At 39.7% G+C, this 17,225-nt stretch overlaps 1 protein-coding gene across 1 annotated transcript in view; it reads left to right on the top strand.

Moving 5' to 3' along the window:
• ARMC9 (armadillo repeat containing 9) overlaps positions 1-17,225 on the top strand; it is a 61,779-nt gene that overhangs the window by 36,155 nt on the left and 8,399 nt on the right. Inside the window, 5 exon segments of the mRNA XM_083868571.1 lie at positions 256-314; positions 4,425-4,529; positions 5,642-5,757; positions 10,862-10,986; positions 14,027-14,156. Of these exon segments, the coding sequence (XP_083724697.1) occupies positions 256-314; positions 4,425-4,529; positions 5,642-5,757; positions 10,862-10,986; positions 14,027-14,156 (535 nt within the window).

The raw sequence follows: 17,225 nt of genomic DNA, 5'->3' as shown, positions 1-17,225 counted from the left end.
TGTCACTGTGGATTTTATGAGAAAGTAACTATTCCAGAGTGTTTCTATTTCTGCCATTTTCCAAAATATTAATTGATTTAAGTGATTTCTAGAATGCTTACAGGATCAAATTATTCCAATAGTTGTCCTGAAAAGGACATGTCTGTAGGAGAAACAGGTTAAATCTTGCTCCTGTAAAAGTGAGGTAATAATGAGATTCTGTTAGGTTGTGCATGTACAACTTAACTGATACCATTTTGTTTTGCTTCTTTCTAGAAGAGCCATTCAATGATAATATTGTGTCTGATGATGATGATGAAGAGGAGTATGAGGAAGTAAGTAAAGGCTTTCTGACACCTTTTAGAAAAATCCTTAAGCTTCTAGAAAGAAAATATTTGTGTCAAAAAACCAGACTGGTTTTCTGGTGGGTTTTGCTTTTGGTTTTTACGTTTACTTGATTATTCTTGCATGAACAAGAAAATTTGATCTGTTTCCATTACCTTTTCTTCATTTGAAGTCTTACTCTTTTATTTTGGCAACTCACCACCTCTGTGATAATTAAAGGAATATAGCTTGACATAAGTGAAGAGATTAAGAGTTACTGTTGCAGTAGAAATCTTGTTTTCAAGCAGAACTATTGGGTGCAGTTACAAAAAAAAAAAAGTATAATACCAGAATAGTTTATAAAAAGGTTGTCACTTTTTCTTAGGGTATCATTATCTATTCAGGGTGTGACTTTATTTGCTGTTTAAAAACTTCCATAGCATGTGTTTTGCCCTGAAGAAGTCAGTGATATGGGACAGTGAGTGAATTGCAAAATGTTTTTCTATTAGAAGTGTTACTGCAGAACAGATTCACTGAAAACCACGCTTTTAGACAAAATACAAGCTTTTGTCCTGAACCAACAAAGAATAAGACAAAAGAATAAGATAAAACTTAGTTGTGTCCATGTTCTAGAAGCTCATTGCACATTAATGGGAATGACAGTGACTGGGGAAAACCAAGTCTAAATTTTGTCTTGTTACTGGAGCGTGACAGAATGCATTTTCTAGTGCATGTTGACCTTCTTCTGTTTTGAACACAGATAAAAATGCAAATATCCTGACTGTAACAGCTGTGGTGTCCTCTCAGCTGCTGTGGGGTGCAGCACCATGCAGGATCCAGCCTTTGCCTGACAGTGTCCAGGGAAGCCTGGCACTGGTTGCATTATTTATTATGTATTATTTTATATATAAACATAAACATTAATATTAATATTTATTATGCATTATTAATAGTTTTTATGTTGTGTTGTGTATACCTTTTGTGTTGTGGCACAGTAGGTGGTGAACTAAAATCCCTTTGCCTAAAGTTAGAGCTGTGTGGAAATTTTGAGTTTAGAGTTACAAAGTGGTTTGCAATCAACTCTCTCCTTTTTATTCTAAGGGAATACAGTAAACTATTTTTTTCATTGTCATTGTTTCACCTCCTGAGGTCCTGAAGTCAGTTTTTGATAATCTTTCCATTCCTCCAACCAAAAATCAATGCTTGTAGTACAAGATGGACTTCCTGGAGATTAACCATTAGAACTTTCCTTTGCTTAAAATGCTGCTTAACACCTTCTAACTGACGTTTCAAGGCTTTGAGTGTCTTGGATGTATGGTGAGAATCCAAGGTGATAATACCTTTACTTGAACTTCAGTATACTTTTTTTAAAGAATACTTTGTTTTATTATGAAAACACATAGATAAGTGCCACACCTTCCTGAAAGGTGTGGCATTGAATTGCATGATAATGTTGAACACTTCCATCACTTTACCTGTTCCTAGGAAATGAAAAGAAGGTGAATTCTCTGGTTTAGTCCTACCCCCTAGATGAGGTGCTGCTCCTTACAATTCCAGCAAAGGCTCTAGGTGAAATCCTTTTGAAATGTATTTTTGCCACTGGACCATCATGTGTTTAAAGTGGACTTCTGGCATTTTTTATTATTTGACTCAAAAAATAACAGTAGGCTTTTGAAAGAGACAAGTGTGCAATTCCAGTTTTTCATTAGCTTCGCCATTATATTAAAAAAAAAAAGCCAAATTTGAAACTGTTTTTGGTGTAATGTTAGTTGCAACGCATTCTGAAACCCTGTTGCTGCTGGAGACTATAATTCTATTCTGCTACACAGACATCTGGTTTCTTAGCCCCTCAGTTTAGAAAATATAGTTTACAAATATGGCAGTAATGCATAATGTTGTTACTTTGTTAAATAAACAAAGATTTCTTGACTCACTATCTCAGTGTTTGGAACTTTTGTATTTTGGAATTGCAGTGAGTTATTGTTCTCAATGGTGTTCTTGTGTTAACATCTGATGTTGTGATCTGGCAACAGAAAGTTCTGGAAAATTTTATCAAAAGTCTTGCTTTTACGTAACTTGTAAATTACTACAGACTGAATGCATTTCAGGATATGCCCATATATTGCCAGTCTTGACAATTTAGTGGCATGCTGTCAGACTGCTAACTGATGCTAGAATTTGTTGTTCAATACCTTTATTTATACCTTTACAATTTAAGAAACAACAAAAAGACTCTCATGCAGCCTTAATTTGCAGGTTTTGCTCCAGCTTTAATTGTTTACAAGAGCGTGCAAATGTTCCCAGTGCGGTTACTGTTACCATTCATGGGGTTTTTTTGCTTTTATCTGTATTTAATTTAGAGTTGATGAATTCTCTCCTGGCTTTGAGCAGATCTTGTGGTGGAGCTTTCTCCTAAACACTGTGGCCAAGATGCAGTTGAGCCTGTTAGAGGAAAATTTTGATATTTCTAAGGGCATCGTACGTTCAGAAATTTAAGATTGTGTACTGTGTGACTCTGGAGCATATAACCATATAAAAATGTCTCTGTGTGTGCTGTCATTCAGAAATAAATTTGCTTTCATGTTTGTCTGGTAAGCTTTAAATTAACTAGTGTAGAGCTTAGGATACACTGGTTCCTGGAGTACATACCGAGCCTTGAGATGTCAGCCTTCTGGGGTGTGTTGACACCCACAGTAACAGTGTGTGTTTCCTGGTTCTCAATGTTCTCTTGACTGGTCTGTTAAATACTAACTTAATTTATCTTCAGCATTTGATCTTTGCATTTGCTTTTTATTTGGCTTGGACCATCTTGAAAAGCTGCTTGTAAAAGTGAACGTGTGATATTGTACCTCTGATTCAAAAGTTTAATTACAAGCTGGAGCTGTGTGAGGTGACTGTACAGTGACAATTTATCAGACACCCTCTGATCCGCTGTCACTCAGCACCTGGCAATAAAATCAGAGAGCTGCTGTGTGAAAATACACTTCAGCCACAGAGTACATCAAAAGAAAGAGCTTAATCACAGGACTTCAAGCCATTACATTAACATGCTTTGCTGCCAACATCTGCAGCCTGTGAGCAGTGGGGAACAGGGCACCAATTGTGTTATTTCAGCAGTGGAGTGATGGCACTTCAGGCAAAATCCTTACTGTGTACATGGAGGCAGAGGGGGGACACTTTGAGGCTCAGTTACCTGGTAGGTTAAATAATGTCAGGGAGCAGGATTGGCTGCATTAACGAACCATGTATTAAAAAATCCCCCCAGATCTATTTATAGACCTTATCTTTCTTCCTCCCCCCTTCCCCATCAAAGCACAGTATATTGTGGACTTTGGAGTGTGGTTTCTTGGTGGGTTGATTTTTGCTTGATGCAGATGATTGTTGCCTGGTCTACAAGTGTTTATCCTTTTGCCATCATCTGCCTTATTTTTCACACATACCCACCTTTCCAGGTAATTAAGAGCTGATTGTGACTATTTAAAACTGAGTCTAAATCTCACTACAGTAAAACTGCTTTTCATTTTCATAGTGCTCTGGAGTTCATCAGAGTCCAGTGACCATTGTTTTTAATGGAGTTTATGCCAGGCTCTCTACATAACTGCAATACACCTTTTTAGAATGATTCCTTTACTTTTTCTCACTTACTATTTTTGACAGTCATTTACATTTACTGTCACAATAGGTTTCAAAAGCAAAGAACATTTTCTTCATCTGGAGTGGGTCTGTCTTAAGATATCTTGTGCAGGACAGAAGAGAATTCTTTTTAGTGCAGAACACAAGCAAAAATACTGTCTTGTTCTTGTACTACTGGTTTTGGTTTGCTGGAGGAATCTCTCAAACTTCAAAATTTCCTGGCTTTTTTGCTCTGTAGAAGCTGCAGAGCTTCCATGAAAGATTAATCACCCATAGTTATTGTAGAAATAGGCACAGGAGAGTGAATTCTTGGTAGTTTTTACTTGAAGTTGGTTAAATTTGGGTTTGTGGAATAAAATCAACAGAGGATTGTTGCCTTGTTGTATGATATTTTTATCCTGAAATACTGATTCCAAGCTTTTTGTACCAGCTCTGTATTACCAGTTTTAAAGCTTCCTTGCACACCTGAGTTTCTTGTTGCCTTTCAGGAGGACAGTAACATCCTGGAGCCTGATCTGGACAAAGATGAGGTTTTAGTGCCACAGCTGGGGGAGCTTTCCGGAGAGAAGCTGCTAACAACCGAGTACTTGGGAGTGAGTACCACTCCTTAGAATCTTGAAATAAATTAATTTCCTGGGTTAAGTGTTTTATTTCAGTAGTTTCACCACTTTCTTCAATTTGTTGCTTGAAGAGGCAGGTGCTACCTGCGGAGCAGTCTGAATCTTTCAGCTGCTGCTCAGGAGAAGCAGAACCAGTGTGAGAAAGGAGATACCCTTTCACAGGGGTTGGTCAGGCTGTGGTTTAATAATAAGCTACAGGCAGCCTTAGGGTTCTAGTGCTATACCACTAGCTCTGGGAGCACACAAAGCAAAGTGCTGAGCAGGTTAATACTGGAACATTCTGCTGGTCTGAAATTATTTTAGAAAAAAGAAAAGTTGAAAAGTCAACTGCTCCTGCAGGCGTTGTGCCGGATCGAGTATTGTCTGCCTTACTTCAAGCAGCAAAAAGCTATTAAGTAAATAAGCATAAACTTTTTTATGAATGCTATTTAGTGTGCTGTGACTAATTTGAGTTATTCAGAGGGCTGGAGTACCTCCCCTGTGAAAACAGGTTTAGAGTTATTCAGTCCGGAGAAGAGAAGGCTTCAGGGAGACCTTATTGTGGGCTTTCAGTCCTAAAAGGGCCTACAAGAAAGCTGAAGAGGAGCTTTTTCACAAGAACATGTAGTGCTAGGACAAGGGGGAATGTCTTCAAACTGAAAGAGAGTAGGTTAGATTAGATATAAGGAAAAAATTCCCTGTGTGGGGAGTGAGGGTCTGGCACTAGTTGCCCAGAGAAGCTGTGGCAGCCCTATCCCTGGGAGTGTGTGAGGGCAGGTTGGATGAGGCTTTGAGCAATCTGATGTAGTGAAAGATGTCCCTGTCCATGGCAGGGGGGTTGGAACTGGATGGTCTTTAGGAACCTCTCCAACCCAACCCATTCTATTATAAATGTATGCCTTCTGGGTTTGAGAATCCAGAGTCCTGATGATGGAAAAGTGGTCTGAGAGAAGATGTGAAAGAGCCTTCCATGATTCCAGGCAGTTTTATCCAGTGACACCAGAATGCAATTTAGTTTCTGCTGCAATGTTTCTATAGAACTTTCTCTAAGGCTTCAAATACCTGTTTTTCCACTGCATTTTTTTTCTTCTTTTCCTGCATATCAGATAATGACTCACACTCCAAAAACTAAGAAGAAACAATTTGCTGGTGTCCATCAGAGTATGGATGAGCCTCTCCAGAGACCTGTGACACCAGGTTATCACAGAACTGCCTACTTAATGTAAGTCCAAACAAATCAGACCAAGTTGCATTTTTTAAGCTCTTTTAAAAAGCATAACAACAACAAAGAAAAGAAACCCATAACAGTGCCTAATAAGTAACCCTTCCCTTATCTAAAAGTGCATTGCCATTGTCATTCATTATGAATAATTTCAAAAAAAGGAGTGGAATATTGCAGGCAGAGAAAGGTCCATTGGTTGAGGTCACATTCTCAAAATAGTTGAATAAATATTTACTGATCATTGATTTAAATTTGCTTTATATCCCACATGTTCTTCCATCTTCTTGTAATATTATAATATAATATTTCAATAAATATTCCACTGGAAAGTTACACCAAATATCTACAATGCCTGTGATCTTTCACTTCATGAGTAACAAAATACATTGCTCTGGGGAGGTTTGTTAGAGGACAGATGAGAAAGAAAATGGGTAAGATAAAAATCTTGTTATGTTGAGTTTTCTCTGCTTTGGAGGAAATACATTTTCCATCAGAAGCGTGTGTGACACTTTGCTCTTGATGTGATTTGGGTCAAAGTAGAAGGCTTATTGTAAATGGAATAAAGGAGTCTTACCATGTAGAGCTCCTTGAATATTCTCTGCCTTCTGTTAGAACAAATATATCTTAATTTCTGAGATGAAATTTGTCCTGTTCACTGTCCTGACTGAGGAAGTAACATACCAATGAGATCCCAAATTTAAATGATTTTTTAACTTTCAGTTGCATAGTTTTGGATTTGATCAAGTCCAGGTAACAATGATACAGGCATGTTTATTGTGAAGATTTAATATTTTCATTTCTGTGGATACTTAATCTGAGAGACTACAAGACTAACAAAGTATGATAATAGTACTCAAGAGTCACAGGATTGGTGTAGGTAAGTATGTTAAAATGAATGGGTAACCTGAAACACAGCAATGTAATGAAATTACAGGTGGTTCTTCAAACACATCAGTCCTGAAGATTGTCCCATGTCATCCTTCTGCCACTCTTTGTATTCCTGTTCATATTTTCTATTTCTTTAAATACTTTTCCTCCTCATTTTAGTGTGGAAAATGGGTACAGAAGACAGTAAGGACTGTTGTGGGCTGTAGTTACACAGGTGTGGGTGACTCTGAGTGATGTCTGTTGTTTTGGACAAGGAGTGGTCACAGCTTTATCTCAGCATCCACAATTAGCATTCCTACAAGCAGGTGGCCTGACTGGGAGCCCTCTTGCATCATCCAAATATACCTTTTTGGCAGGTGTACCATTCCTATGGGATTATATGTATTAGGTTACCAAGGCCTTGGAACAGAAAAGTGTAACATACCAGATCTGGGCATGGACAAAGCCCCGGAAGACATTTGTTTTTTAAAAAGGCAAGATGAAGGAAACACACACTTCCAAAACAGAATAATTTTTGGCTATCCTGAAGCAGAATTTGCCTTGCAATCTTAATTTTTCTTCTGAGTACTGGCCTGGATAAAATGGCATTTGTTTGAACATGGCACCTACTTTGTCTGCCTGGTATAGCCTAATTGCAGATTTTGGAGTTCTGACTGCAACCTTTCTTACAGTGGCCAACTTTTTGCACCATCACAACATCCAGAGTTTTTGGAGGACCTCTCCCCATATATATTAAATGTTTGTGTGTGTGTGTGTGTGTGTCAGAAGAGAGCAGCAATTAATTAATATATTAACTTATATTAGTAAAATAGTGATTATCTAATAATTTTTATGCAGTCCTCCAAAAGAGCTGCAGGCCTTAAAAATCTAGACTGGGTAATCTATGCCTAAATATACATTGCCACTTTACTGTGGGGTCAGTGTTAGAGTTCAAGGTCCCACTTCCCTGCACAGTATTTTACTGTGGTAGGCTTGGAGAGCTGGACTGATTCTGTTGAATTGGCTGTTAGGGCAGTGTTACAGTCCAGTTTTTAAAGTTATTAGAAATTCCTCTGCCCAAATACAGGTGCAAATGAGACCATATGCCAAAGTCAGTAGTGTGCATTTTATTTGATAATAAATACAAGAGAGAGAAGGAGAAGAAGGAAGAGAAAGAAATAGATAAGAAGTGGGGGTACATTAAGAGAGGGAGAGAGACAGATTAAAGAAAGTATCACCACTCCATGGACCCCAAGAATGTTCCATTGATCCTCTCCAGCTCTGGTCTTCTTGGTGGTGAGGGTGTCCCAAAAAGCACAGAATCCAATGGATTAATACATGCTCAGGCCAGGTGGGAATGCCCAGGTACCTCCCCCTGAGAGGGGGCAGTTTGACACAGTCTCTTGCAGCAGACTCTGGGTCTGTTGCATCACTTTTCGACACGTGCACTCCTGTGGTGCAAGGCCTTAGGAATGAGTCTGGGGAGTGCTTTGGGGGACTCTGATGGATTAAGACACCCCCTCAACTGCCTTCCACATCAGTGTCCTGTGGATGTGGCCTGTGGGGTTAGGGGTTTCCCAGCTGGGCCAGTTTGTGTAAGGGAGGATGGATGTTCAGCGCCTCTGACCAGAGGTTACACCCAAAACCACCTCCCCCCATCGTTTTGGAGGGGAGTCTGTGTAAACCTGGCCTCTGTGAGCTGTGGTCTTCCTCACCCCAAACCCAGCCAGGGGTGATTCTGTGCTGCCTTTGGCTTTCTTGTGGATGTATTCCTTTCTCTCAGCCTTGTTTGCTTCTCTCTAGACCTGAGATGATTGAACCTAATGTCCCCTTTATCTTATCTAGGCAGCTTAACTCACAGTCCTAAGTTGCAGCCAGCCATCCTCAAGGAGGGCTGGGCTCCTCTGGTTGTAGCTTCTTTATACAGTTTTTGCTATAATGGGCAAAACCCCTTCCTAACAATGTTTAAGGCATGAACCATTTCAGTCCCTGACAGGCAGCCTTATGGCCCATTTAGAAAGTATATTTTCAGGAATAAATCATCATTATCACTGGAGTATCTAAGCAATACATTCTTGCTTTATAAATGGAGAGAAAACCAAGCTTGTGGAAATGAAATAACTTTCCTCTGGGAAGTCAAAAAAAAGGTGTCAAACCCATGGGATTGGCTTTTATTTCCTGGTGTTGTGTACTGCACTGCAATTTTTGCATCAGAAATAATCTCTGGAAGTGATTGCTGCCTCTCTTTAGCACCATCTCCCCAGGCAGGGTTAAGTGTCCTGGGATCCCAGAGTGACACGAGTCTTGTGTTATGGCACAACTTGGATCTTCTCAGTTGTGCAGCTTGTGCCTCTGAAGATGGCTTCAGGTCACTGCTGGATACAAATTAAAACCACATTTCCATCATACTGGTTCTGGTAGCTCTTGGTCTAAGAGAAGTGTTAGTTCAGTGGTGTGAAGCAGCCTTTATAAATTACCTCGCTATCCAAACTACAGAGGAGAAATGTAAACAGCAGAAATCTAACACAGTGAAAATATGTGAAAATTAATTTTCTTCCTGCTCTGCCCAAGTGGTAGAAATAATATGAGTGTTTGCTGCTCTCATGTTTTAAGCAGGAAACAAGCAATACCATCCTGAATGAGAAGTTTGTCCTTTGTACCTAACTAATGTGTGTTTAGGAAACTGCAGTGAGTAGATGAAGACATTCTCGAACTACATTTTGCAGTAGAAAAGGACAAGCTTTGATGGCTTTTATGCTGTTCTAATTTTAGTACGAATTCATTTGCTAAAAGAAGGAAATACTCACTTGGAAATTATTGCAGGAGGAAGACAATAAAAGCTTAGCTGCCTTAATTTGAAAGCAATATCTGAACTGGATGTTCTTTAAATAATTTAAGTGGCTTGTATAATATGAAATTCCCTGAATAATGTTAGACACTTTTGCCCTGGATACAGCTTGTCTACCGGATACAATCCAGGACAGTTCATCTGAATTATCTGAAGTCTCATATTCAGCAGAGTGGTTAAACTACATTAAATTTTTTTGTAAATGCTTCCAGTCAAAATTGAAGTGAATATAACTTGTTTGAAGATCTTCATGTGGGACTCAATATAATATATTCCATTTAAAAATATCATGAAAGAGGAAGCAGTTGATGAGATACTATAACGTATCTCTTTGAGTTGTTGGTTCATACCTCCAAAGGGGAGGGGGTGAAGATCTTTAGTGCTGAATAGAAGTATTCACACAGAAAATTAATGCAGAATAGCCACTGCACATGTAGCAGCCATTTCATGCTAATTTTACATGACTTCCCAGTGCACACAAGGCTCTAGTTACTTCAGATGAATTGTCATGGGAGCCCTGTATGGACAGGCTCTTGCTGTGTGGAGCTGAGGGAGTCAGGAAATACTGGAAAGCTGCCTTCTTTTTCTTTTTTTTCATTTTTCCCTCCTTCTTTAAAGACTCGCTGGCTGAGATCACTCAAGGGGGCCTCAACTACTTAATATTCTGCTAGCTATTTCCTTAGAAACTGATTTAGCTGTGAAATCATTAACTGCCTCCTTGGACTGCATCCTTTTTACTAGAAAAGTAGTTAAGTTACCTTAACCTGATATTGGGCAGGGAAACTTTCCATGTCTGCCAACTTCTTTTCACACACTTTTCACACTCCTCTCACTTCTGCTGTGTTTTTTTTTTTTGCTTACTAGTAAGCAATTGTGTCCCTGTTCTGTCCTTCAGCTGCTTCAGTCTCCCATTGATCCACTTCACTTGTGAAATCAGGAGTTCTATTTGGTGTCTACTTTAAGTCTGTGTTGTATATTGCTCTTTAAAGTGAAATCCTTGTAATATGCGGAAGCAAATCTTAAATCCTTGAAAAAGCTAAGTATTGAAGACCTCTCAGGCCCATTTCTACAGTCCTTTTCTTTAAGTGTCATGGTGGTATTTTGGGTCTTCAGACTGCAGGGAATTATGGTTTTGTTTCCTTGGCTCTTTTATTGCAGTAGGAAAAATGTTAATTTCAAATACATCTGATGTCAGCTGGTTTGGGGGAGCTACAGTCAAGCAGTTAAATTACATCCTTAGTATTGGTTTGCAATATAAATTGGTTTGAAATATAAAATAAATTTCAATGTGTGCTATGTCATTACAGGCAAGTAGAAGAAGTTAGAATTTACTCTGATTAAATTTTCTATACTGTAAGCATTCACCTTGCATTCTCCTTTCTCCTCCAGGCCAGAAAATGGGACCAGTTCTTGTCACAATAGGGATGAGAAGCTGCAATCTCCACTGAGTGGTCCTTCTTCCATTTGTGGTGGGAGCCAGTCCAGCATTTCTGACTTCTGCATTTCCCCCTCATGTAAGTACTTAATTGCTGACATCTTCCTTGACTGGGGCAGGTGTAGGAGGCCTGGACTGTGTCCTGTAAATAGGGAATTTCTTTAGTGTAGTGTGGAAATGGCCCTCTGTTTATAGAGCCCAGGTCAGCCTGCAGGACCTTGGGCCACGTGGCAGACTTTGGCTCAAGCTGAATGAATGGCCACAGAGGGTAACGTGTGGTCAGCAGACACCAGTGCTCTCACTTGCCTCACTCCATCTTGCTTCCTGTGGAAGTGCCAAGGATCAAACCCAGGGCTTCTGATGTGTGAAGGATACCCTGCAATGTCCCCTGCCCAGGGAAGGAGGTGCAGCCAGAGGCAGTGCACTTCCCAACAGGCAAAGCCCCTTGCTTGCTCAAATATACCCTTGTTTGGATCTAAATGAATCACTGTCTGCTGGCACCTGCAGGCTCTGTTGGCTGTATCTCAGTGTTAGAGCTGAAGGCAGCTGCAGTTATCTGCTGAGATTTGCAACTGCATTTGGACCATCCAGGGCTGTGGAGGATGGGCAGCCCGGTGCTGTGTGGCTGCATTGTGAGTGATGCTGATAAAGATTCTGCCCTTGCAACTCAGCTGGGCCTGAGAGCTCAGAAACATGTGATGGCATTGAAAAGGTTATAGCCTTCTGACATACTCGATTGCTGAACTTCTGAGATCCACGAGATCATGGGACTTTGGAAGCTGGAGTTTCAACCTTCCTGCAGGGAGTTATTAACATTACCAATTACAGATCTAAGGCAAAGTGTTCAGCAGTTGTAGATAAAGGATCTTGCAGCATATCCAGGACAGAATTATTAATAAGTTCAGGCAAAGTGTGCCTTTTCTTTTCTGAAAAATATGCTTTGAAGCAGTAAAGGAATAGCATACTTTTTACTTTGTCTTCTATTTTTTTAAATTTCCTAAAGGAAATGAAAAGGATTCTGACAAAAGTAACCGAGGTCTTGCAGACAGGAATTCGCTTGCGTAATGCCTAGAGCTGATAAATGTAACATGCTGAAGGAGAGAAGGATATGAGGATAGGAGCAGGAGAAGCTCCTGTCCAGGATGGACACTTGTGTTCTTGCTGTTGTGTAGCAATCAATGAGAGCTGCTCTTCTCAGCCTTGCTGTGCACAGTGACACTCAAGTACAGCCTGGGGAGTTTGGGCAGCCAAGGGCAGCAATGCACACCAGCAAAGGTCATAAACCAAGCAAGAGCATACTGACTGGGCAGTTTTCCTGCAGAGAAGGAAAAAAAGAAGGGATTTTTACGCACTTGTGCTTTGTAAAGGAAATTAAGCCAAGTAGATACCAAAGGTGTTCCTATTTGGTGTTTTAAAGTGTAACTGGATGCAATTCCTAAGGCAGTATGCAGCCATCCAGAGCCCAAGTGAACCAGATTTTGATATCTTTCCAGTACTGAGATGCATGCATTCACCTCTGTCACTTTTGCTGTGCTGCTGATACTGTCTATTGTTTTCTAGAAATTTGTGAAGAGGTTTAAACAGGCAGCCTGAGTCAGTCAGCAAAGTCAATGTTGTTAATTTTTGATGAATATTGATTTAAAGCCTTCATGCTGAAGCTATTTCTGCCAACTTAAATGTTTCATTCTGTCAGAACTTTGCTTGTAGCCTCTGTTTAAAACAGTCTGTTAGCTGCTTTCAGTCAAAATTATATGCAGGTGGCTACTGATAAGACTACTAGATTATATTCTTTTCCTGTAGAAAAATCTTTGAGAATATTCAACATATTGCTAGTTTATATGCATTATACATGTAAAAAGACAAATAATTTTTGTGTGTGACTGAGGAAATTGTTCCTAGCACTAATCCAGGTTTTAAAATAACATTGAGCTACTTGAAAGATGGCCTGAGATTTGTTTCAGGTTTTTGCCAGTAGCAGTGACATATGTGCTTGTCTTTCTTATATTTTGGGATTTAGAAATATGTGTCAGAGAAGAGAAAAGAAAGCCTGCACTGCCGGACCCCCTGGTTGTTATGTCAGTGACAATATTCTGCTTATTTCAGAATATTTTTTCCCAGCATCACATGAGTACCTTGGGACTCAGAGTTTCATGCAGCCAAGTCGTGAAATGAATAGTAAGAGACAAAAAGTGAAAAAAAACAGAATAAATGTTTCATGTGAACAATTAGCCTCATCAAGGGGCTATCTCAAGGAGGCTGAGTTTAGCCTCAAGGAACCTTGATCCTCTTTTGTTTTCTAAAAATGAGCATAGTTCCTTATGTCCTCCTGGAAGTATTTGGTTGTTCTTGAATTGGTCTGATTTTGTCTGGGTCCATCCTCTTCCCCTTTATCCTTTGGTTAAGTATCAATAATTCTTGCACTTCTATTTTTTGTCTCCTGTGAGCAGAAAACTTGTGGACCAAAGATGAACCCTGGTCATCTTCCTGTACTTATTATGCTGAATGCCAGACAGAACATGTGCTGGGCAGCAAAATGCCTGTCTGAGAGTGACCTGATCTGCATTCTTATCAGCATGAGAGAGCAAACCAGGACAGCAGCCTGTCCTGAGCGTAGCAGGAGTGAAGCTAGAGGTTTTCCCTAAACTTCCATTGAACTTGCACATCTTGGTAGCCTTGTGATTCTAAGCAAAATGAATGTCCTTCACTTCCCCATTACTGTAAGGCAGAAATTGAGTCTGACAGAAGTGTAAAATACTTTTTGTCCACAGTGGCTCTGTTACTGTGGATATGTACAGGCAACTGCAAGGGGTTATGTTCCTATGGCTCTAATGAGATATTGGACATAGCTGATGTGTGTTATCTGGGGGTCTGCATGCTCCTATCTCATTGCAAGTGCACAGTGTAGCCAGTTTTATTTTCCAACTGCAAAGTGCTTAAATTATCACACTTGCAGCTGTTTTGCTGAGGTGATGAGCCATAATACACTCTGCCACACGAACTCAGTAGCCTGCCAAAACCTCAAGGTTTCCTTCATATAGCAGGAACTGCGACTTGATTGTATTTTTAATAAAACTGTAAGGAGACAACTCCTCACTGAACTGTGTTTCTTTTTTTAACAGCAGTTGAAATGAAGTCATCTGAAGTATTTGCATCAGGCCACAGAATGGACCAACACATCCCAGCTGGTGATACCTTATCTTCTCGACCTGCTGGCTTCACTGAGGACAAAGTAAATGGTCAATCACATAGGTATGATCTATCCAGAGGATGCCTAAAACTGTGAGAGGAGTCTGACACAATATACCAGCTAATTCCATGCTGCTGTAAAGACAGTCTGTGAAGTCATTTGATATATGATGTAGTCTGGCTTGAGACAGCTATGGTGGTGCTTGCCAAACAAAATACCCTTTGCTGTGCCAGAGGCAGCTGTTCAATTTCTAAGCATCTGGTTCAGAATGGGAGAAGTCTCAAGTATGACATTGTTAATGAACTTCACATGTATGCTCAACACAGCCTTCTGAAAATAAAACTGCCTGATTGCTTCCTTAGATGACTCAACACTAGCCCATGAAAATCATTTATTAGTAAAGAAATAGGTAGGACTGTGGGAACAGGACAGGAATTAATATGCAGAAGGAAGAAAAATGAAGCATTTAAATGGGTTAAGAGTGTTTAAATATGCTGAGTTGCTAGCACTGCTGACCAGAGTCCCACATTTATCCACTAGATGAGTACAGCAAAGGAGGCAAGTTATGAGATTGCCCAGCAATGGGTTTCAACTCTTCCTTCAAATTATTCCTGTAAAATGAAAGGTCTTTCTCTCCTTATCCTGCTTATTCTTGAGCCTTCTGAGTTCACCTTGAGCCTTCTGTGAAACCTTTGTTATGTGTACAACTGTGATGTTATATCTTGGATGAGAACTAGGAATTAATTAGCAATTGGACCAAAGTCTACCAAAGTTTTCAGGGCCCTCATGTGTCCTTCAGACATTAACGGCTTTTTCCTACAGCTAATTAGATTGGGCCAAGTTTTAAACAGTGTAGACAAATTTTAGAAGCAAATATGTTCCAGAACTAAAACACAGAATGGGTGGAGATGTTAAAGGAAAGGTTTTACCAGCTCTTCATGCACCTGATTTTTCAGAAGTGCTTGGTTATTTGCGTCAATTACAGCTCCAATACTTCTGAATGATTCTGTCTTTAGAACTTTATTTCCTTCAGGCCTGCAGATACCAGTGTGTGGTTTTGGGTTTTTTGAGGGGTTGGTGTGGTTTTGGTTATTTGATTGGGCTTTTTCCCCAGTTGTGCTGTTTCCATGGTGAGATTTGAGAAATTATACATTGTCAACGAATTATCACTGCTTTCAGCTATAGTCATACCTCTAGCCCAGCATTACTGGTTTTATTTCTGTTGTAACAGTAGCTAAGCACATAATAGAAATACAAATAGACCATAAAAATTTATGGCCAATTTGTTTGCTCTGTGGTGGAGAGAGGGATATTATTTTTCAGACTTTGCTTCCAGGAAGCAAATCAAATTGGCAGCAAATTGTCCCCCACCTTAGTGAGATGCTTTGCTTCTCTACATAACCTGCTATTAAAAAGGTGTGTTCCCTTTTAATATTTGTTCACAAAGATATGTCTAAATCTCAGGATGGATTTTATAGAAGTGAAGGCACAGGTGCAGTATTCTGCAGAGGAAGATCATATCTTTTCATTGCGTGTTTCCTCAGCATGCATGCAGTAATTTGGATTTCCAAATGCAGCCTCGAGTTACAGATACAGGAATGCAGCCATTCACAGTCTAAGAGAGCACAGGGTTTTTCTGTGTCAAGGGTCTTTTGTTAATATGTTGGTGTTGCAATAGCTAGACCTGCCTTTTCATTCTTTCACTGCTGGATGCAGACTATAATTTGTTTGCAAAACAAACAGGACTAATAAATCATTGCTTTCCTCATAGTTTTGTCCACTGTAAAAAATGTCTCCTTCCTGGAGGCAAATACCTATTAGGCAAATTCCAAGACCTTCCTAGAAGAGGTATGTATGAGAAAAGGAGAGCTGGGTTGGGCTGTGGAAGTGGTCACTTCTCTTTCCCCCCTTCCTTAGCAATATAAATAACTGCACAGAGGTGAGTGAAATGATGCAAAATCAATTGGAGAGAAGAATGAGACCTTAGTAGTGACATTTCTGCTGCAGTTGTTTTTATTTCCACAGGAACAAATGATTGTTCCAGCTAAGGCAGGTCAGGCTGGCAGCTGGTCTTGCATTGATATTCCTGTTGCATTTTGATCCTGTGGGAATATAGCTGTGTTGTGCTTTTTAGCCAGTCAAGGATGAATTTGTAACAGACTTCAGTCTATAATTGTGACTGGCTGAAAAGGCAGGGGTTTTTTGTATTGTGACTATGTCCAGTATCATCATGATAAAAAAGAGCTTAAACTCTGCAGGACATTCTTATTACTCTATTAGCCTTGCTTTTCTGATAATCTGGCAAAAATGGCCAAAAGTCCCAGTGTATTCTTGGAGAAAATGGTTTAATTCATCTTTATATGTTCAAGTCCTGTCTTATTTCCGGGTTGATTATTTGAATCCCAGTGTCAGTCTGTTGTGCACTTTCATATAAACAATTTTTTGAGTCTTTCCAAGTAAACAGTTTTCTTTCTTCTCAATGCAAATGTAGTTTTTTGTGTGAGTTTGTTGTGGGTTTGGGTATTTTTGTTTAGTTGTTTTTTGTTTTGTTTTGTTTTTTCTTTGAGCACACCTTGTCATCAGTGACTCTTTTGCCAAATGTTAAAGAACGTTTCCCACACTAGATTTCTTCAACTTCTTCAGCTTCTTTCTTCAACTCATCAACTTTTAAAGGATAACAAATAGGAATTTTAGGTGTTATCCTGAGGATCAGTTATTTTCTGTTGATCTTAACCTATTTATTGATGCAGTAAAAGATGAAGTGGTTCCGTGGTACTTGAACACATGAAGAGCCAGATCTGCTCCGCATCCTCTCAGAAAAACTACAGAATTTTTTCAACTTCACAGTTTTTGCTATCAGCCTGTTTCATAAAATCCTTTCCTGAAGAGTTTGCACAGGTGTGAACCATTTTTGTGTGAGATCTCTTTCCTTGGTAAAGGGATGTGACTCTGGTTGCATTGCTTTGCTCTGTGGCTATTCTGGCTGCGAGGTGACTGCCCTCAAACTGTGGAGATGGTTGAATGGCTATAAAAACACTTATTTAGTGTATGGGAATACAGATCCAAGGTTGTGTTATCTGTTGTTGAATGGGGAAGAAAACGCCCCTCACCCCTTTTGTGGCTCAAAAACT

This window comes from Zosterops lateralis (assembly GCF_965231275.1).
Source record: "Zosterops lateralis genome assembly, chromosome: 10".
In the NCBI taxonomy this organism is placed as follows: Eukaryota; Metazoa; Chordata; class Aves; order Passeriformes; family Zosteropidae; genus Zosterops; species Zosterops lateralis.
The sequence above is the reverse complement of the archived record's forward strand: the minus strand, read 5'-3'. Positions and strand labels throughout refer to the sequence as shown.